Source organism: Gambusia affinis, linkage group LG13 (genome assembly GCF_019740435.1).
Source record: "Gambusia affinis linkage group LG13, SWU_Gaff_1.0, whole genome shotgun sequence".
In the NCBI taxonomy this organism is placed as follows: domain Eukaryota; kingdom Metazoa; phylum Chordata; class Actinopteri; order Cyprinodontiformes; family Poeciliidae; genus Gambusia; species Gambusia affinis.
Window position 1 is genome coordinate 23442024 of NC_057880.1, and position 22246 is coordinate 23464269.

The following is a 22246-nucleotide window of genomic DNA, read 5'->3' on the forward strand; positions in this document are numbered from 1 at the left end:
CGCTAGTCTAGCATGTCTGCTTTTGTTGTATTTACCCAGAATGCCCTGTGTTGTATTTTTTCTAAAACAGAATGATTTTAGGAAAAACAGTGAAGGCCTTTTTCTGCCTTCAGTGTAGCTAAATAAAACTTTATAGCCAGTGATCTGGAAAAAAAAAAAAAAAGTCATAATGTTTATAAACAGCCAGTACAGGAAATGTGTAATAAATTAGTTGAAGATTATTTTAATAATCGGTTAATCATGATTAATCATTCCACCCTTGTTCTATTAATGTTATAAAGGCCAGAAGCTTCGTTTAACTCACTTGTTAATCAACAATAAACGCATAATGACACAAAAACACACAGAGATTTGTATCTCTTGGGCCAGTGTGGATTACACTTAACAGTTTTATTTGGAATATTAAGACAATGAAGCATAAGCCAAGCACCAAGAGTGACAGCTACAAGTGTCGCTTCGTACGGCTCTTATTAAAAATGAACAGATTAAACGACTGGATTTTTTAAAATTCTTTCTTAACTTGTCTCGAATGGTTAAACGGATAAACACAGAACGGACACTGAAATGTGAGACTAATAATGCCATTTACACGCTCCACATCCTATCAGACAGCAGAAGAAGAAGAAAAAAGGAAACAAACAGTGAGAGGAAAAGAAGCAGAAGAAAGGAGAGCGGCGGTTTTCGTCTGCCTGCGGCGGCGGCCCCCCAGGTTTGAATGACCATTAGCTCCCATCATCGTCAAGTCCTGCATCCACACTGCAGCTACTGTGCATATGCAGCATTAAAGTGACAGAGGATTGCAACCATTGTTAAACTACACTCCATTGCATATCAGGGAGAAGGAAAATAACTTTCATACATATTTTTCTTTTTCTGTTTGCATATAACCAAGCTGTTTTTATTTATTTTTTACAATATATCTTTGTGGGAAGGTAAGAAACAAAAATCAGAAGACGTACTGTTGCTTTGTGGCTGGTGGGGGTATTGCTGTCACTTTCAAGCTCAAATAGAGCGACCAAACTGTGTCATAACAGCAAAAAGTGGGAAAACAAACAAACATACAATAAGAGCTTTTATTTATTTTGTTTTGATGGTTCGACGTGTTTTGTACGACCGGGTTGTGTGTAAGAAGAAAAGCAGGTGAGGATAAAGTCCTTTTCTGTAAAACTTTCTGCTAAACGGCGAACGTGTGCTACGGTTAATGTCGGACATTTCCCATGGGGAAAACTGGGCCTGAGGGGGAAACGACGGGGAGCAGAGAGGTTCACAGGGGTCACGGAGGTCACCCCTCACTTCGCTGGCTCCGTCCACACGCCACACACACCGTGAAATATTTCTGGACCCCCTGCCTATTTTATCCACATGGCAAAAAACACCAAACTGCACCAACTCTGTTTAGTCTCGTTTCTAATGCAAATATCTATTTAGACTTGAAACAAAACAAAACTAACTGACAAGAAACTCTCCAGCAAGATATAGGAGCTTGTTTAAGGTAAATTCTTCCTTAACATTGAGGAAAAAGTTCAATTCCCCTGGTACTTTGGCAGATAAATGTACTGAAGACAATTCCTCCATGTTTTACGTGCAATAATCCGACAATGGAGCTGGCTCTTTTTCATCAATATTAAGGATAAAACAGGCGTCAAACTCTTAAAGGCCAGAATGTATTGATAAAACCTGTTCACAAATTGTTAAATTAAATGATATTATTGATCATCTTTTCGGTCCCTCCAGGATTTCATGATTCTTTTTTGCAATAAAAATCCAAGTGTTTGGAAATATGGTAGTAATTTGGAAATATCTGCAATATTTCTGGCAGTAAATGCAACTTTTTATTACTCTATGTAAAGATCAAAGATTATAATCTCAAATTAATTAAAGCTGAGGCAGCTGTTTAGTACAAATAAAGTTCTTGACAATTTTTGAGAAAAATCTGCAATAAACTCCCAATTATTAGTTCAGATATGCAGGAATTTGTTGATTTTGCATAAATTTTTACAATAATTGTCAGCAAACTGGAGGGACTGATTGATAAAATTTGGCAATAAACAGATAAAAACTGAATTGATTTGATTGATAACATTTAAACACACTTAATGTTTAGTCTAGAGTGTAGAAGGCCACATAAAAAGCTGCAGTGGGCCGGTTTTGGCCCACGGGCCTCGAGTTTGACACATGTGACTTAAAACAAGCTTCCTGATAATTTACTTCCAAGTTAGTTTAGTCTTAATTGAAGTGTAATAAGATATTTGCACCAGAAATGAGATAAATACTTGGTAAGATTGTGTGTTTTTGCAGTGAACACATCTCATGGTTTCAGCTCACGGATTTGGTCAGAGAAACATTTTCGCCGCTTTGTTTGCTCTCTGCTGGATATTGGATCCGTAAACTGAGAAATTATGGTAAAATTATAATTTTTCTTTCTTTTCTAGATGAGTTCAAGTCCAATATTCTGGGGATTAGAGCAAACAAACGACAAGCGTGGCTGACTGAACACTTTCAGACACAAATACAGGATTAAAGTGCTATTTACTCAAAGGAATCTCTTGCCTTCTATCTATACGATACTACACACACTTTGTTGCTTTTTGACTGAGTTTTAGGACCTACCTGCATTTTTTATTTTTTATAAATAGACAAATTTAGGTGAAACAATTTTAAGAACACGCCAAAGTACCAACAGGATGCAAAAACCTGCAGAACACAAAAGGCTTCATGTTTGGACAACGCAGTCGCATCGGCCTCCCCGTTGAACAACAACTAAAGATTTTTTTACTTTAAATTATAAAAATAAGTTGCAATATCAGAAGAATGTTGAAAGATTACAAGAAGAAAGTTGTTTTATGACAATAAAGCTTTGATCCTGATCAAGTCCATGTGTCTATTTTTAAAGTTTGGCCACTGATAATTTGAAGCTGATGTTTTAAAAGATTATTCCTCATTTTAAAGTTTTTGTTGTAGAAGTTCCTGAAGTATTATTACTTTATTATGGAATTATTACAACTATTGTAATTTACAACTTTATTCTAGTAATACTACAAATTTATTTGTGTAATTTTCCAACCGTATTCTTGTAAAATTCCAACTATTTCTGTATCACAAGTTTATTCTTGTAAGATTATTATCGTAATATTACCACTATTATTATTATTATAAAATTACATCTATTGTACGACTTTATTCTCATACGACTTCGCTTTTGTACATTTTATTCTTGTAAAATTTCAACTTTATTCTTGTAATATTACAATTTTACTCTTGCTATAATGCAATTTGATTATTGTACAACTTTATTCTTGTTTGACTTCATGTAATATTACGACTTTAATTTCATGATTTTATAAACGGATCTCAGGAGTGCCATGAAAAAAGAGACCGGTGGACGTCAAAGTGTCACATTAAAAAAAGTCAACAACTTTGAACATGATGAAGTGTGAACATAAAGCTGAAAACCGGTTCTGTCCGGTTCAGTCTTTGCATGACGTATTACTTTATCTTTAATTAAAAACATAATAAAATGTTACAAGTCTGATGAATAATTTAATTCTGTATAACTTTCTTATTTCCATTTATTTAGTTGTTCATCAGCCGACTGATTGGGATCAAGACAAACTTTTGATCTGAATCTGTAATAAAAAAAAAAACTGCTTCGGTAACGCTAAAGCTTTTCTTTAAACATAAGGAAAATATTAAAATGCATGCATCATGTTGACTAAAAAAAGAAAGATGGCGTTTTCCAGACTTGTTTTAAACGGATTGCATGTTCACACATCCTAGGAAGTTTCACTTTTGCATTTTCTTGAACAGTTGGGGGAACCAACACGGTTTCCTCATGCAGCTCAGTTTTTTACTGGGAAAATACAGTGAATTCAAACAAACCTGCTGCTGTATTTTCTATAATACTTGTTGAGTTTTACATTATTTGGTTAAAAACGCGCTCGCAGTAGAGGATAAACTGCGTTTGTTGTTCCAGCTGCAGACCAGAACCTGTTGGACCGCAATGCCTACAGCAGAACAGCAACCTACTGACCCACTAACAACCTAACACTATGTGACAAAAGACTAATGCATGCATTAGTGAGTGACAACAGTAACAAACTAACCTAATTTAACGATCAGCTCCTAATTAGACGTAGCACCACTAAACTCCAATCTTTAATGTGCAAGAAAGTTAGTGAGCTTAAAGCTCGCGCACCTCTTCACGGTTATTCGACCGGTCTCATCTGAACGGACCGAGTTAAAGCACCTATTGCTCCAGGTTTAGACTATCAAGCAATGAGACCGATGGCTACTGAAAGGCACAAAGGTAAAACTTATTTACAGAAGTGACAGGGCAGCCAGCAGCACCTTCAGGCCAACTCACACCTAAAATGTTTGAGGATATGCTAAAAAAAATAAAAAATAAAATCTTTAGGTGCGAAAACAGTTTGGACTCAGAGCTATACTTTGATTTACAAAACTCTGTTTTCCAACATTTTGCATGTAAAGACGAATGTAAGAGCAGAACAAAAGCAGAGAGAAGGGATGTTTTCCAAATAAAAGTCTGAAAAGTGTGGCGTGTATTTTTATTCTGATACCTCTAAATAAAGACCAGTTCTTCCACAAGAATCAAAGAAGTTATGTTTCACTTTTTCCTCAAATCAGGTTTTATCTATATTAAAATAAAAGTATTCATTGAATACAGGCAGCTATGTAAATAATTTTTGAATTGAAAACTTGTTTCAAGACGTTTTTCAAAAGAGAAGTTATAATTTTAGATAATAACTACTATCCATATTTTTCTAATTTAAAGTAAAGAAACATAAAATTTTGCAAAAAGATTTTTTTGTGAACGGTAGAAAATGATATAAGAAATAAGTTCACATAATTTCCATAAAATAAAATCATTACTGGTACAAATTCAATGCAGATATTGCAGGAAAAACTTAAAACCCTGCATTCCTTATTACATGTTTATTTAAATAATTAGTTAGGTCTTTATAATTTTTAACCAACGTTATAAAGAGCCATTGTGGAAGGTCCAAAGACACACTCAAAGCTTTGAAATCGCAGGTTGCTGACCTCTGGTCTAGTCAAAGTCTAGAGCTAGAACCTAATGAGAAGCTGAGGCACAAGTTAAACGCTGTTTATAGTCGTTCTCCATCTGATTTGCATGAAGAATGGAGAAAAAAATTCAGTCTGTAAAGTTGGTAAACGTATCATTAGATGCAATAAAGTATTCACTCAGGGGGGGCAAATACATGCCACACTTCTCAGATTTGTATTGTTTAAAAAGACAACAAAAAAACAATAATAATTGAGCTGCTTTCTGCTTGCCTGTCACACAAAATCCTAAAAGAATACTGAGGTTTGTGGTCATAAGGAGGCAAAATGAGGAAAAAGTTGAAGGTGTGTACATGACGAGACCCCGGTTAGCAACGTTAAACGTTCTCACAGAAATGGACAAGAATGAGAGAAATGGATGATGTTACAACCCAAAGCCACAGCGGTTAACTGCCCAGAGCCACACGACAACCTCAGGGCGAACCCTGCTTGGGGTCAAAGGTGAGATTTTCTCTTTGAACGATGGTGGGTCTGACAGAGGCGTTCCCAATATCATGGCCGACTGGCGTTGTGTTAACTTGGCAATGAGTGGACGAGATTTTTGGGTCAAGAAAGCGGAAATGAAGGCTACGCAACAGCTTGAGACACACAACACTGCAGAGTTCCTGACTGTTGGACGATCAGTGAAGATATGACTGTCATAATGAAGAGAGGTTCTGGAATAAATCAGTTTACCGATCTGAATCCCTATGCCTGGATTTTAAAGGGGACCTATTATGCAAAGATTTTGTACTTCCATTTGTGTCTCAGCTGCTTCTGAAAACAACCAACGCTTTAAAAAAAACAAACAGACGTTTTATGGTGTCGGGAAAATGAGCCATTTCAAAAACCTCCAGATTGTTCAGTCACATTCCACTAGCACTGTGCTGCTACCTAGCAACTCCATCCCCGTTACCTAGCAACCCAAGCAGCGCTGCAGCACGTTTGGTCAGCTGGTTTTACCGCTGTATTTTTTGTTGTTGAGTTACTATTCAGAAACCACTTGCCACGTTCACATTCTTTTTGACTTCTGCTTTTCAAAGATGTACAGTTGTATAATTGTGCATCTGTTTGCAGCCATTTTTACATAAGAGTGTAAAGATTGAGTTGGGGGGGCAAAGGGATGGCAGACAGCAGCTTATTTAGATTTAAAATGACGAGAGACCACAAATCAGCTCATTCTAAGCAGAACTGAAAAAAAAGAGAAAGAATGGAAATGTTTTGTATAGACCAGGGAATGCCCAAAGTTGGTCCTTGAGGGCCAGCATCCTGCATGTTTTAGATCACTCCCTGCTGGTAGTAACAACCTTCTCAACATATCAATGCTCTTCTTAGGCCTTCGAATGAGCCATCATTTGATCCAGGTGCGTTAAACGCACCTGAAAGCATTACCTATGTACCTGAACTAAAACATGCAAGATGCCGGCCCTCGAGGACAGACTTTTGCCACCCCTGGTATAGACCATAGATCTATCCTAACCTATTGAAGGAAGTATAATAGGTCACCTTTAAAGTGGCTTAGCTGATCTCATGCATGCAGACAGGAGGCAATGAGTGCATCATAAATAACAGGAGGCGCCTGCAGTTGCCCTCTCCACTCTAGTAAGGTGCTCTATGAAGTGTTTCTGAAGGTAAATAGGGACGCACAAAGTGAACTGTTCAGCATGAAATAGTAATTTGCTATGAAGAGAGAAAGGGGGGGCATGCAGGCAGGTGTACGAGTGGGTTGGTGGTCGTGGTGGGGGTTCAGCACAGACGTTCAGCACAAAAATAGGAACCTGTTCAGCTTAAAAACGTGCTCGACAGACAGCGTTACACCGAATATAATCATGTATTCTCAGTGATGTAAGTTAATACCAAAAACAGAGATTAGAATGAACTTTAGCTTGTTATACTTGATTCTATTCTCCAATAGAGAGGAAGCCAAGTCAGTATGACCTGTCAACGGGTGAAGAAGTTCTGTAATCAGCCCGACTTATTTCACCTTGAGTGGCGGCTCCCTCTCTAGCCAGCGGACTCGTACTTTCTGTTTATAGTGATACTCCTTGAGGAAGTCCTGCAGGGCGGGAGGCAAAGGCAAGGAGCCAATCCCATCGTAAGTGGTCCATCGGCAGATGGCGGCGCGGGCCAGGTGCTGCAGGGTGAAGGGGAAGGTCCGGTTGAGAGGCACCGTAAGCAGCGGCTCGAAGAACATGCAGGCGCTGGGGTCCTTGTAGTGCTCCAGAAGTCCGGTGACGGTGGAAGAGTGGAAGACGCACGGGTCGTGGGCGTCAAAGCTGAAGTTGTGGTTCCACTGCTCGATGCGGGCGTGCAGCGATCGGTTGTAGCGCCGGAAGCTGACGGAGAAAAGGTAGTCCTCCTGGGCCGAGTCACGCAGCAGGAAGGTCCCCTCCGGCCGGCCGTCCAGCAGTGCCTCGGCCTCATAGCGGTCCATCACGCCCCAGTAGCAGGGCAGGGCGGTGATCTGCAGCAGGTCCGGCACCAGGCAGTGGATGTAGTCTATCTGGGTGTGGACCTTCCAGGGCCCGGGCTGCTGCCGGCTCTGGTGGCCGTCTCCGGAGGCATGCCGCTGCTTCGGCCTGCGGGCTTGAAGACATAAGGTGGTGGAGTCTTCCTCAGAGTCGCAGTCTTGGGACGCCGCCGTAGCCCCCAAAATCGATCCGCACGCCCCCGATGATGCAGCGCCAGCTGAGCCGGACGCTCCGCTGGTGCGCGCTTCCCCAGAGACCTCGCCGATGCTGGGAGCCATCTTTGGTCCAAGTTTGTAGAGAGAGGGGCCCGGCACTGAGGCCTCCAGAGTGTGAATCTGTGCATTAGGAGGTGGGTCAACGCCTTCCTCGATGCTGAGCCTGCGGCGCTCGCGCAAGCGCTCTTCTTCGTCCTCCGGCGATGGGTGAGCCGGGTCAAAGGCGTCCAGCAACGCAGTGGAGGAATGAGGGCTGACTGGCGCCGTGTGCTGCTTGATCAAGTGCCACTTGTGTGCAAGGTCGGAGCCCGGCGGGAAGGGGCAGGTCTCCAGCATAAGCTCGGTCAGGTGGATTTTCCGTTTGGAGTTGATGGGGTTCTTAGGGTGCGAGCGCTGCCGAGCAGGTAGGGGCAAGCACAGCCCGACCGTGTCGCTCAGCCGCTGGCGCAGCGAGCGAGTGTTCAGGCTCCGTCCTCCGGATACAGAGTCGTTGATCTCCTGGATGGAGCTGATTCCGTAACGCCGGTCACGGCGGTTCCCACAGCCTCTCAGCCGCCCAGAACGCCGGTCCGCCTCCAGAGAGCTCTGGGTTTTTGTTGAGCATGAGTGCTTCTTCTTGCCCCCCCAAGGAGCATGTCGGGAGTAAGAGTCCCTCCGTGCCATCGGGACACCACCAGATGTTCCTCTGGCATCCTCCGACTCCTTATCGATGGAGATCTCTACGATCTGAGGGATGTCCGACACGCAGTTATGATGGCGACGTCCTGTAACGACCACCGGCACTGGCATGAGGCTCCATGACGGGCTGTCGGTGGCGGCGGCAGGGCCCCGGGTCTCAACCTCATTGTCTGCCTCACCCAGATCCACCACACACTGGACTGTTTCTACCTCTACTCTGCCTTCAGCCGATCCCGTGCTGTGGAAGAGAGTCTGGCATCTGCTCTTCAGGCTGCTCCACATGTTGCCCACTGTCGTCAAGAAAAGGAGCCCCTCAGACCTGAGAACAACAAGAGATGAGGCAGATTAACTCACAACTTTATCCAAAGCAACAGCATAGAGGTGCATTCACATCAACCCTGTTTTGTCCGCTTTAATCCGTTTGCCAAGAAAGTTTGGGCATTCGTTTGGGAATGTGTAATCGAAAATTGATGCAGACCACAAAAAGCGAACTCTGGTCTGCCGCTAAATCTCTGTCGATTCGGTCGAAATGAACTCTGGTATTTTTTGAATGCTTATGTGAATACCAAGCAGACCAAAGACCGCTCTAGAACCAAGAAGCAGCCCAGCGTAAGTAGGGCAGTCACAATGACAAATTTTGCTTGATGATAATTTGTCTCAAGGGTTATTGTGAGAATATTGTTGTTTTGAGACCATTTTCAAGTAATATGATATTAAACTAGAAAAAGTTTTCATTGACCCACAATGGGAATATTTCTGTGCAACAGCAGCAAGGTGAAAGGCAATCGAAGCAAATAGAAGCACACAAAGATATTGATTTTTAAAAACAGAATAAAGAATAAAAATGCTGTACGGTATTGGCATAATAATTCAAGCACACCCTCTTACAGATAAACTTTCAATTTAACAAATATTTAACATTGGGACTGGAAGACCTTTTAAACCAACTAAAACAAAAAATAAAATAGATACTGAAGTCTTTATACAAAGCTGCACTTCAAGAAAGTCTAACAAATGCACCAGTCTAAAGACTTATTATGCTATCTATTAGAAACAGAAAGAACAAAAAACAGTCATGCAAATGGAAGTTATTTTAATTGATCAAGCCTTAGTGTGCGACAGGTTTAACTGCAGGGCATTCTGGGTAAATACAACCAAAACAAACACAGGGGTCAATCGCTAGCGGGAGAAATGACTCATCGTTTTTTGCTGAAAACAATAAAGAGAAATTTTACAACAGCTAAAATCTGACTCTACTCCATATTTATTTACATTTCCTAAATCAAAAAGTGTCTCCTTCAGAAGCTTTTGTGCAGTTTCCTTCAGTGGTTCTTGGTGCAGTGCCCCCACAGGCGAGGAGGGGAACAAGTTTTTCAAAGGCTTTGGCAGTGTGAAAAAGAACAGCAGCAGCTGAAAATGTGACAAATGTTGCAACTTTGGTCCCAATCAAATCAAGTCAAAGAAGCGTGAAAACAGCCTTAAACTGCACAGAAGATCCAGAGGAATTCCTCCGTTTCACTCTTCAGGCTACTGTGTGTGCAGTAATTAGACATGGTTGAAGTGTAACAGGGCCAAAGTGTCTGAGAGGTGGGGGAGCGGTGGTGGTTTTAACAGCAGCAGATTTAGGAGTTGCCAGGCAGACGTGAAGAGACACAAGGCCACGGCTATAAATGAACCTGGGATCTGCTCACAGCTGATCTGCTGGTATGTACTGTATTACAGAGCCAGTCTAGACCTGACCCGAAACTTTCTCTGCAGCAGCAGACAGACGGGGCACAATCGCATGCTTTCTCTCCGTCTGCCCCCTCCCTTTCTCACACACTTACTGCTGATTTATGACATTCATCGCCATTAAGGTTTGACAGGGATTTGGAGGGAATGAGACGAGACTTTTCTGGGAGCGATACTTTTAACATTTTTTCCCCTCATGAAGTGAATTTAGTTCATAGGATTAAATTCTATGAAGGCATTCAAAAACAGTGATTTATTTCATTGAAAATTAACGTGAAGTAACAAGCTTATAGAAAAAGATATAGTTACCAAAAAATGACAACTACTGAACTATTTTTTTGCATGAATCAAACAAATTAGTGCATGACTGTAAAGTGGAAGGAAAATAATGCATAGACTTCAACATGTTACAGACTCTAAAGTGTTAATTTAAACCTTTTTAATACAATTAATCACATTTTGTTTTCTTTTCATTTTCCAAACAAAAGTTCCGGTTGGAACTTTCGTGTTGCGTTTCTGGTACGCCAGTAAATCTGACGCACATATAGATAGAGAACCGTTACTGATACTATTACAGGAGCCACTTTCTCCACTGTGAAACACGGTGGTGGCAGAACCATAACGCGGAAATGCTTTTATTTTATTTTTTTTGCAGTGACTGGTAAGCTAGTAGCACTTAGTGAGAAAAAATTGAAGAAAATCTGTCAGGAGGTGGAAACAAATAGAGACTGGATTTGAGTCGTCTTCCACATGCAACAGATCAGATGCATGTGAGAAATATCTCCAAATATTAGAGGCGAAAAAAAAGAAAGAAAAAAAACAAACCTTCCTCTCTTTCCACGTCACTGTTTTGTGATAGTCTGTCAAATAAAATGCAAGACATTTGTTGCGACCAAAGTGTGAAAAGGGCAACGTATTTGAGTAAAGGTTTTTGCAACCTTCAAATTAAGTTTGATAACTAGGTAGGTTGTGTTCGCTAAAACATGCTTTAAATATAGAGTAAAAACAAGATGGCAGAATAGCAGAACTGAAAGCAACACACTTGTATTTAATATTTAACTCTTTTAAAAAAAATATATAATTTATAAATAAAGGAAGATGGGACAGATTGACCATGGAAAAGATCTGAACATCTTTAATAAAAGATATAAATGATAAAAAGGATGGTTAAGAATTAAAAACAGTGACATAGTGGTGCATAATAATATAGAAATTCAAAACTCAGAATTTGACTCAAAAAGATTATTTGTTTTTATAAAAGCGCTATAATGAATTGCCCAAAAAATTACATCAAGTCATGCAAGATTCTCACACAAATACAATAAATTCCTCCAAGTTATGGGGAGTATCAACCGCTAAAATATATGTTTATATATTTCAATACTGATTAAAGTTGACCAACTTATTTTTTGCACAGCAAAAAAGCAATATGGATTATCCATCCATTTTCTCCCAGGTTGCATTGGGTTGGTGCTGTTGTTAAAGGACAGAGGCAGAGCCTTTCAGATGGAAAATACATTTTTAACAAGGTATTTTCAATAATTAATTAATAAAAGCTGTGTTTAGATTAATATTTGAGAGGGGATAGGGGAATCTGCTATTCTGCAGGGTTGAATTATGCAATCATTTTTTGGAATTGCTCAGTAAAGCTGCAGTGTTTTAGAAAAACATGTAATTCCAGTAACGTTGTTGTTACTAAAACCTCTGAGGTGTTTTCACCAATACATTAAAATCTTATCCAGCTGGCTCAATATATCTGCAAGCAGAAAATGAATGAATTATCCCTTTAAATCTAAACCTACTAAACCTAAAACTGGTATTATTAGACACTTTTTAAAATGGGTAACCAAAAAAGCAAAATATGGATTCAACATAAATAGAAACCACTTTGAGTCAAGTTAAAACTGAATTTTTTTCTAATGTTGATGAGATAAAGTTTTAGTTCTATCAAATAGAACATTTTGGAAATGCTTTTAAACACCTTTTAAAAATGTTTAATGTTCTCTTGAACCACTAACGACAGTAAATGTGAAACTCTGGCTACAATTCAGTCCATAATTAAATAAGCTCTGGGTTGTAAAATATGGTTATAACGGAAAATAAAAACAGAAAAAGTCAAATTTCGAAAATAATAAAGTGGATTTCATACAAATGAAGTGATGCAGATATCTTCTCCAAATCTATCCAAAAAAACCTTCAGTGGGGTTGCAGGTGTGGGTTGATGCACAATCTCCTTGTAATTAGTGATGGCTCAGTCTGCTACACTAGCTATGATGCGAGCCCAGTAATCAGATTATGTAAGGGTCAGACATTATTGACAGAGGAATGTTGCTAACTAAACTGACTGAAATCCCCTCTGCTGCCACAGAACAGCGTTATTCTCAGGCCGTCAACAAATCAGTTTGATCTTTATCATGATTTTGTGATTTTTACAATTAAATTAGCAAGATTAACTGGTGTCGTCTCCAATAGAAGTCAGACATAATCAAATTAAGAACAAAAAATTATTGTCTGACCAAGACGCTGTGATGAACTGGTTGCTGAAATGACAGGATCCAATAAGTGCCAATAATCTGTTGATATTAATGAATGTAGCCTAAAAAGCAACAGAAACTACACCAAAGTTATAGCTTCCAGGTACAGAAGTTTCAAATTATAATAGACTGGAAATCAATTTAATGACTCACCTAGTCGCAGATTTTTCCGTAGAGAAAATCTAAAATATCTAAAATATTTAGAAGAAAATGCAGAAATAGAACAAACATAAGACACTAGATATTGGCTTTGATGGTTTTCACTCTGCGCATTGATACATATTAAGGTATATTTGGTGTTTGACAGATAGCTATAAGTCCTATAGCAGATCTTCATGGTCTGAATCTCAACCCTCTGCTCCATAAAGGTGTTTTTTTAAAACCCACCCGTCCTTAGCATTAGCGATGCACCAACTTATCTGTCAGATTGAATTCGACAACCTTTCCTCTTCTTATCAATGATTATCAAGTCAATCTGACTTTTTGCCTTGGATCAAACAATAATTAAATTTTCAGAGTTTAATAAAAATAAGATCAAATCAAAATCAAATCAAACTTTATTTGTATAGCACATTTCAGCAGCAAGGCATTTCAAAGTGCTTTACATCAAATCAAACACAAAAAAATACAATGCAACATAGAATCAACAATAAAAACAATATCAAGTCCGATTCTGTCAATGAATTTGCAATTGATTACGTTTCAAATAAAACTCTAAACAGTTGGGTTTTTAGTTGAGATTTAAAGGAAGTCAGTGTTTCAGCTGTTTTACAGTTTTATGGAAGTTTGTTCCAGATTTTTGGTGCATAGATGCTAAATGCCGCTTCTCCTCGTTTGGTTCTGGTTCTGGGGATGCAGAGCAGAACCAGAACCAGAACCTGAGAGGTCTGGAAGGTTGATACAACAGCAGCAGATCTTTAATGTATTGTGGTGCTAAACCATTCAGTGATTTATAAACTAACAACAGTATTTTAAAGTCTATTCTTTGAGCTACAGGGAGCCAGTGGAGAGACTTTAAAACTGGTGTTATGTGCTCTATCTTCCTGGTTTTAGTGACAACGCGAGCAGCAGCATTTTGGATCAGCTGCAGCTGTTTGATTGATTTGTTGGACAGGCCTGTGAAGACGCCGTTACAATAATCAATACGACTGAAGATAAACGCATGGATGAGTTTCTCTAGATCTGGTTGAGACATTAGTCCTTTAATCCTACAAATGTTCTTCAGGTTATAGAAGGCCGTCTTTGTGACTGTCTTTACATGGCTTTGAATGTTTAGGTCAGAGTCCATCACTACTCCCAGGTTTCGGGCTGATCGCTGGTTTTTAGTTGTAATAAGCTAAGATAAGCTATGGACCTATGTGCTGATGGTTAAATTGGGATAATCTTGCTATTCCTTGAGATTCTGTTGGATACAGAGCTGCCACTTCTGGCAAACAATCTGAAAAACAGTTTTACTCTTTTGTGCTGTCTCGTGTTTGAAAAATATGAAATTAAAACCAAAATCCAAAAGGTCAGAGCTGAAAGAAAACCAGAAGTCTATTTCGGGGAGAAACAGCCTGATTGATGGAGGTCTACTCAAGAAAAAGAAAAAGTTGCTTTAGTGACAAAAATGACCAGGAATCAAAAAGAGTCAAAATGATAAAGCTTTGAAATCTTTTAACTAAACTAGAAATTATTTGATTATCTAAACAAGCCATAATGCAGAATAGGAAAAACATAAAAGAAATCTTCAGACTAATCAAAATATTTGTAGTAAGTTGTTTTTTTTTTTTTTACTCCAGCTATGATACGAATAGATTTACTCCCATTAAAAACATACATTTCCATAAACTACAATATGAACTACGGATTTCTCCGACTGGTAGAAAAGGATAGTTTCAATTCTTTATAATTAGGGATTAGTTTTAAGAGGCTTTGGCAGCAACAGACTGAGGTCAGCACAAAGTTGACTTGAAGAAGCAGGAAGGATTTGTGGCGGATCATCCATCCTGATCAAAGGTCAGAATAGATGATTTTTCAGCATCAAATCTCTTCCTGGGCGTCAGATGTAAAGTTTAAAATAAAATAGCTTAGAATAATCTGCATTTTAACCTCTAAAATGCTGATTATTTTCATCCAGGTGAAGAATCTCATCCAGTAGACAGTCACTAACTAGACACAAATCAAATTGGTCCAAATCTCCTTTCTATTAATGATTGACCATTGATAGGAAGGTCAAATAAAGTCAATTAGTTTTTCTTTCCTAACCAGCCACAATTTTCTTAATTTTGGTAGAGAAGTGATTGCCCAATACTTACTTGTGAAGCTGATCTTATCTACCTGTGAGGTTGGTCATCCCACTGTTGCCAACTCAGCAACATTCTTGCTATATTTAGCAACATTTCAGACAAAAAGAAAAAGTGCATCAGCAAAAATTGGAATTGGCAGGTCAGGCTTTTAAAAGTAATGTAATGGGCGATCGGCCAGAAAACTGCAATCGTTGCACCGCTAAGAATCATTAAATGCAACCAAAATGAAAATCAGGTTTTTGAGTCTGTACAGAAGACAACAAATAGTTGTCTGATATCTCATTTTCTTTCGCTCTCCCTCTTTCTTTTTGCCCCGGCTGCTAAAACTGGCAAATTTTAACTCCTGGCGGGCCACAAAGTTAATTAAATAAACAAAGCAAAACTGGGTTTATTGGGGTTTTTTTATTCCTTTTTCTTTAGCTTTGCCTGCTTAGCAAAAGGCCTGTCATGACACATTTTATATTGTTTCAGAAGTTATTGCAATAAAAGATGAAGTTGTTTGTTTGTTGTTTGTTCTAATTTATGTGATTAATTGATTTATTGCTTATTGTGAGAGGCGTACTTAACTATAAGCAAAAATATTTTAAACCTAGATATTATTGACATAAAGGCTTTGTCTTGTAGAAAGAAAAGTAAACAATTTCCAAATTTTTTGTGTCATCAATTACTTTCCATTTTGTTGGCCAAATTTGTTGCCATCTTGACTTGTGCTCAAGGGACGAACAAAATAATTTCAAGGGCCACACATTGGACACCCTTGCTTTAGTGACCAATTATTTGATGCTTTTAGTTTTTGCCATATTCATGACTACAACCGAGGAACTCCGACATCATGGTCAACAATCTGTTGTCCTTTTGGCGTTTCAGACAACTTTATGAATTGAGTATGATCTACAACAACCATGAAATCGTTTCTGTCAACATACATCTACGCTGAGAGAAAGCCATTGTTCGATTCCTCCTAAACAACCATGACGGTCACCAACAGCCACAGAACTCGTTGCCCGATCTGGTCCACATTCATTTTGAGCCATCCTGAAACTGAACCAGGCTACTTTTGTTCTCCAGCAGCCCAACACGCCCTTCCTCCTGGGAGCACAGCAATCTAAGAGAGGACTGGTGAAAAGACGAGATTCAGGGAGAGAAAACGCCTTCCCCGCTCACGCCAGAGTTAATGAGAGCTCTGCGGATGCCTAACATTTTTATTTTTTAACAAATACACGAGATGGAAGAAAAACATCTGGAGTAAACCATCTAGTTTTTATTGTGTGCGTCATGGAAATGTCATCCAGCAATAGTCGCTTTAATAACTTCACATTTTATTTAAATTGATATAAATGTTGAGGATGTAATAGCAAAAGTTGTAATTTGTTTGCTTACAAAACCTCTTAAAACATGTTATTCAACTTAAAATACCTTCATATTAGTAGATTATCATCGTTCATTTGATCCAATCTTATTGGAGACACGTAGTTCAATATTTTCTGAAAGTAGAATCAGATCTTTCAGCCTTGAGGTGGAAACTTTCTACTTTAAGTTTAAAGTGTGCTTTATACTGCATGTGAACCATTTTCTCAGTTTTAACATGATGGACATTCCTAATTTATTGGGTATAAACAGCACATAATTTTGTTTGGAGATACTAGTCTGGTCATTGACTTCCCATGCAAGTTCCCTGGATTCTCATCTCCCTTCAGCACTCTGTCTGGGATTTCTCCCATTAATCTAAATTTCTCCAGATGAATTTCATCCTGGGCCAATCAGTGAACAGAAGGAGAAGTTCTGAATGATGACGTCCATTTTCTGTGCCGCTTTTGAATCATAGATTACCGGTATAGAGTTGTAGTTTGGTGACGGCAGCGGAGGAAGTGAACAAAGCTGTTTACAGCGATGGCAAGATGACAGAGTTCGTGTCCCTAAAATAAATTTTTGTTCCCCTGTTTTTTAATAGTAAAAATGCTCTAAAGGAAAGAATCTTTCCTTTTGCTTCAGTAAAATGAAATATTAGCAGTAATTACATATATTACAGTTGGTGGATGCACTTAAACACACACACACACACACAAAAAATCAATAGAGTTCTTAGTTTCGATGTATTTTATCAACAAGAAAAAGCAATTATTGACCTGCCGACCATCAGAGCTGATTAAAGAAAAATACCTGACTGGAATTCAAAGATTTTACACCCAATCTGCCCTAATCAATGATCAAAAACAAATAATCACTTCTAGGTCTGGGAGATGCAACATTGGATTAAAAAAATCCCCTCAATTCTCTATTTTCCATATCAGTTTCAATCAGAAAGTCAAAGGAAGCATAAAAGTGTGTCTGGCTGTTTCAGCGCAAATAGAGCTGCAGTGATTTGTTGACATAATCAGTGAAGTTGACTATAATAACACATTAACACAAAGTTCAATACATTTAAACTGTTTTTCTTTAAAGATGTAACATTTTCATTGTGGCTTTGTAGCCATCCTGCATCACTGAAACACAAATGTTCCCCAAAATAACAAAAATCCCAAAAGGTTGAGAACAGAACAAAACTGCAGCGATTTTGTTGTTTTTGGGGAGGATTTAGAGAACAAAAGGTACTTAGAGAAAATATTATTTTCCCTAAGTCAGCAAATAATTAACTAGATGCTTAAAACTACATGACGACCACTTAAAGTCAAAGAGTCGGATCAGAAACAGGGAGAAACGCAAGCTAGCATGCTAACCCTCAAACATTCAACTAAATCAGTAAAAAATTATTTACTTGGAAAAAAAAAAATCGCAGGTTTGTGTATTTTTATGAGATATAATTTGGTATCGAGTTAAACTAATGGCATTAAAACATGTGAGATCATTTGATTTGCACACAAATAATCATGTTCTACAGCAAAATATTTGTAATGTTTTGCAAAACCACAACCCTTGTGTTTCAGTGATTTGTAAAAGTGGAATTCAGGAAAAATTAAACTGAAGAAAAAAAACAGCTGACTATGGGAAGAAAAAAAAAAAAACATGTCCCTACATGTTTATGTTCACCTGGGCAGAGCAGGTGAACATACGGTGGTAAGCACTTCACATTTGTAAAGTCCTTAGAGAGGCCAGTATGACTAGAAAAGTAGTACATAAAGTCCAGCTAATTTACATGTAACAAAAAAATTGAGTTTACTCTAAATTGCTGTGTGAAGAGAGTCCCCTGGTGTTTATACAAGTGTGTTTATAAGTGTGTTTAAAGCAAATGCTTTAAATCTTTACCATTTGTGAACGATTGTGATCACCAACCCTTGATCATTATATTTTAATGTTACAATTTCCAATATCACATTTCATGTAGAAGATGTAATTAAAATATTTTATGTTTTTACTTGGAATTGCACTCTCAACTGATACAAAGACATGTGATCACTCTGAATGTTAAAGATTTTTTAAGTTGGAAGTGCATAAATGATTAGGTTTAAAGCACACATCTCTGAAATGCAAAATGTAATTTTCAAACAAAAGTAAAAATGCCCTTTTTTGAGCATTAAACTTGTCAAAAGACAAGCTGTAAAAACTTGTAGATGCAGCAATTGGACCATTTAGAAACATCAATATGCCCTGAGAGTAGGATAAAAAAAGGAAAAATGCATTATCTGTTGAAATCTACATTAGCAAGTCTGAGCTTTACAAAAAAAAATGGTGCCTGGAAATCCCAGTTTCTTGCCAGATTAACTGCTGCACTCTACTTTTCCTAACTGAATGAAATGACTAAAATCACTGATGTAATATAAATAGGATTGATTTGAATGTGAATCCAAACGTATTGCATTGGAATGATTTTAACTAAATCAAACACATTTGGACTGAATTGCACTGCATTGCATGCAACTAGGTGTGCATTTAAGTTTGTCGCGTAAAGTAACCAGACATCACTCACGTTGTGAATTGGTGCTTTATAAATAACCCGATTGTCAGTAAAAATATCTATAAAAGACATGAAGCGATCATAGCGGGTGTACAGAAACCGTAGGGCGGCCTTCGGGTTTCTGGAGGCCCCATTTTCCTCCTGTCACTTCCAAATTAGCAGAGCTGCTAACCCGTTAACGACCGACAGCAGTCCCAGCACACCACTAAATGTAGCTACAGACCTAAGATAACATTATCGGCGCTCGCATTCGACAAACTAGCCTGATCGGTTCAGACAAACGCATAGAAACAGCTCCGTTCAAGGCCTAAACGGGCCTTAAACTTAGCAGTTAACAGTTAGCATTTCCAGAATAGAAATTTCCTAACATTTTAGTTAGCTTTAGCTAGCGAGGTTAGCATGCTAGCTTGTGACAATTATCGACAGAAAAATGTAGAAATTAAACAAGCCGGTGTAGAGTGGTTTTAGGTTGTCAAGGAAACAAAGGTGACACGTTAGACAGGTGAGATGCTGATTGAATTAGTGACTCACCCCTCTCTTTCTGGAAGCCCTACTCAACGGCTCTCTTTGTCTGTAAAAAATGGCTATGAAGAAAAGTCGGGCATATATCCCCCCAGAGGACCACGGCGTCTGACGAAAGCGCAGAACGAACACTGATTCTTGATGGTATCATCCCGAATATTAACAAAATAAATAGTAAATCCCTAAAAACACTGGTCAGACCGATCTGAACGCTAAACTGATCTTTAACCGCCACGACAGTCCGTTCCTCATCATGGTGGGGCTCCTCTTCTCTGCCTGGAGCAACCAATATGAGGGCTGTCTGAGTAGACACGGAGCCGGGGAGGAGGACGGGGCTCAACGTGAGGCAGCCTCGACTGACAGGGGCTCGGGCCAATGGAGGGCCGCGCTGGGGTGACTACTTCCTTCGGAGCGGATAGGGAATGCCCGGCACCGGCTGAACTCAGGCGTGCCCGGCCACCAATGGGTGTGAGGCGGGGGAGGAAGCTCTCTGCTGGCTGCTACTTGGAAACGTGGAGCGGCGAAGGGGATACTGGTTCCTGCATATCCAGGCCAGGCCGAGGGTGATGCCAACAGGGGCGGTCCTAAGGCACTTTTACCAGGGGCCCCAGGGTGCGCCCAGGATTTTCTGTTCTGTTTTTATTTATTTATAAAAAAATTTAATTTTATTTTTCAATTAACTTCATGTGGGGCACAAAACAAAGGACTCAAATACATTTCAAAAAGTCAATATTTAAAATGAGCATTTTGATATAATTCTCTTAAAACAGGTTTTTCCAACTTTATATATCCTTTTTATTTGTTATTTTTGTATGTTTCTTATTTTTATGTATGAAATTAGGGCCAGACAATTTATCGGCGCTAATTTCCTTAATTTGGAGGAATCAGTGATCGGCCAATCTGCCTGAATTTGATATTTTGTAATCATGTTATTTCATTATTTTAAATAATTTCACCACAACAGCATTAATTTTAATGATTATGATAAAATTATTTTGTTGACAACCCATTTTTTATGATGATAACGAGACAATGACAAAAATTATGACGTGTCATTGATGACTATAATGAGAAGTCTGCGAGTTCTTGTTGACGAGACAAAACTGGACGAACATTTTATGCTCTGTTAGATATAGGACATTTCAGAATAATATAATTAGAATTTTCAGGCAGTCCAGGCTAACTGGTTGACATATTTTGTTATTGTTGAAAGCAAAGTCAGAAAAATAGACGTTTGAGGAAAAGTAAAATCTGTTTTTTTAATGTATACAGTATATATTCAGACAATAATACTTGTAATCATTATACTCCTGTGAATGTGACCACATCTAAAATAAATAAAAGTTGTATTTTGTTTGAATTACCTTCCATGTTTACAACATTTGTTTGTAAAACTAAAGGAATGGTAGTATTGTGTCTTTATTCTGCAAATATTATGACTTTATTGTCTTAGTTTAGATTAAAATCTGTAAGTTTGGCCTTCATTTCAAATCTGTATGTTAGGTCATACATCTCTTCTGCAAAAACATCTTAAAGACCAGAAAATAAGTGATAATTGTTAATAAACTCTGAACATTTCAGTCTGCCCTGGTCCTCTAAACAAATGAGTGAATAAAAAAATCATTCAATGTATTTTCTTATCAGATTTTTCTGAAATTTTTGCAACATTTTGCAGCAATAAGAATTTGGTTAAAAACTTGGGAGAAATACAAATAGGTGTCAAAAAATCTGGTGACATCATCTTGTGTGATGTCAGTCACCAGAGGCATAGAAAATGGTACATCTTATCCATCTAATTTTGAGATTAATCTCAGAAATTTCCTAGAAGAAATGTGGACATTTCTGAGCTTTAAAAGCCAAAAATAACTAGAAAACATTCAGATTTTTTTTAAATTAATCTCAGAAATTTTTCTAGAAGGAACATGGAAATATCAGAGTTAGAGAAGTCAAACATTTTCTAGAAGAAAGATGGAAATTCAAAAGTCTACAATTTTCCACCATTTAAACAGAAAATTAGATTAAGCTGAAAAAAAAGTTTTGGCAAGAATTTACAATTTTTTTTCTATCGTTAATGAGCCCAATACACTGTCATAAAAACAATTCAAATCCATAAGGGTAGAAATACTTTAGTATTATTTAGTAGTAAAGCGGGGCTGAGGTGGAGAGCAGAAAAAACCTCCACTGGTCAGAACAAATCAACTTCTACATATCACTAATACTGATCTGATTTGTGTGTATGAAAGAAAAGAAAAAGGAAATTGGATTAGCACTAATTTCTCCATTAGAAGTAATTTACACTATTTTAGTCTCAATGCAGATCTCTCTGGAAATGTTGTTTCGTTTCCAAATCATCCATTATAAAAGAATGACTCACCCGGTTGATGCAGAGGCAATGTTAGCAGCATTATGGACTCACACTGTATTTATTTTTAAACTTTAATTGAGAAATGCATCTCTAAATGTCCAATCATCAAACAGCTTATGCTTCCAAGACACCTTAACTGACCCTCACAATCAGAAGGAGCAATCTAATAATCTTTTATCTATTGCAGTAAGCATCTAATCCACCTTCAAATAAATACATTTAAAATAATTAGTGCTGTCAGCTAACATTTGTCCCTGTGTATTCACTTAGCACAGAAATACATCTGGATCCAGATCAGACGCGATTTGGATTAAAGGCCTAAAATAAAATTTTCCATTCCACAAAGTAAATTTCTGTATAACAGGGTTTTATTTTAGCAATATTATATATATGTAGTTTGTCAGAATTGGCTTATTTATTCTTTAAATAAATTTTGTTCGGTAAAAAAGTTATTTTCATCTCACATTG

At 38.2% G+C, this 22246-nt stretch overlaps 1 protein-coding gene across 2 annotated transcripts; it reads right to left on the reverse strand.

The window, feature by feature from the left end:
* Window positions 1–358: 358 nt before the first annotated feature.
* socs5b (suppressor of cytokine signaling 5b) lies at window positions 359–21825 on the reverse strand. Of its 2 annotated transcripts, none has more exons than XM_044135858.1 (2): window positions 21788–21825; window positions 359–8765 (listed from the first exon to the last, which is right to left on the reverse strand). In XM_044135858.1, exon 2 carries the CDS (start codon window positions 8726–8728, stop codon window positions 7058–7060), a length of 1671 nt encoding a protein of 556 aa, XP_043991793.1. In that variant the 5' UTR covers window positions 8729–8765; window positions 21788–21825; the 3' UTR covers window positions 359–7057. The 2 variants fall into 2 exon arrangements, with proteins under 2 accessions (XP_043991793.1, XP_043991792.1); XM_044135857.1 differs by lacking the exon at window positions 21788–21825 and adding an exon at window positions 19423–19995.
* Window positions 21826–22246: the final 421 nt, after the last annotated feature.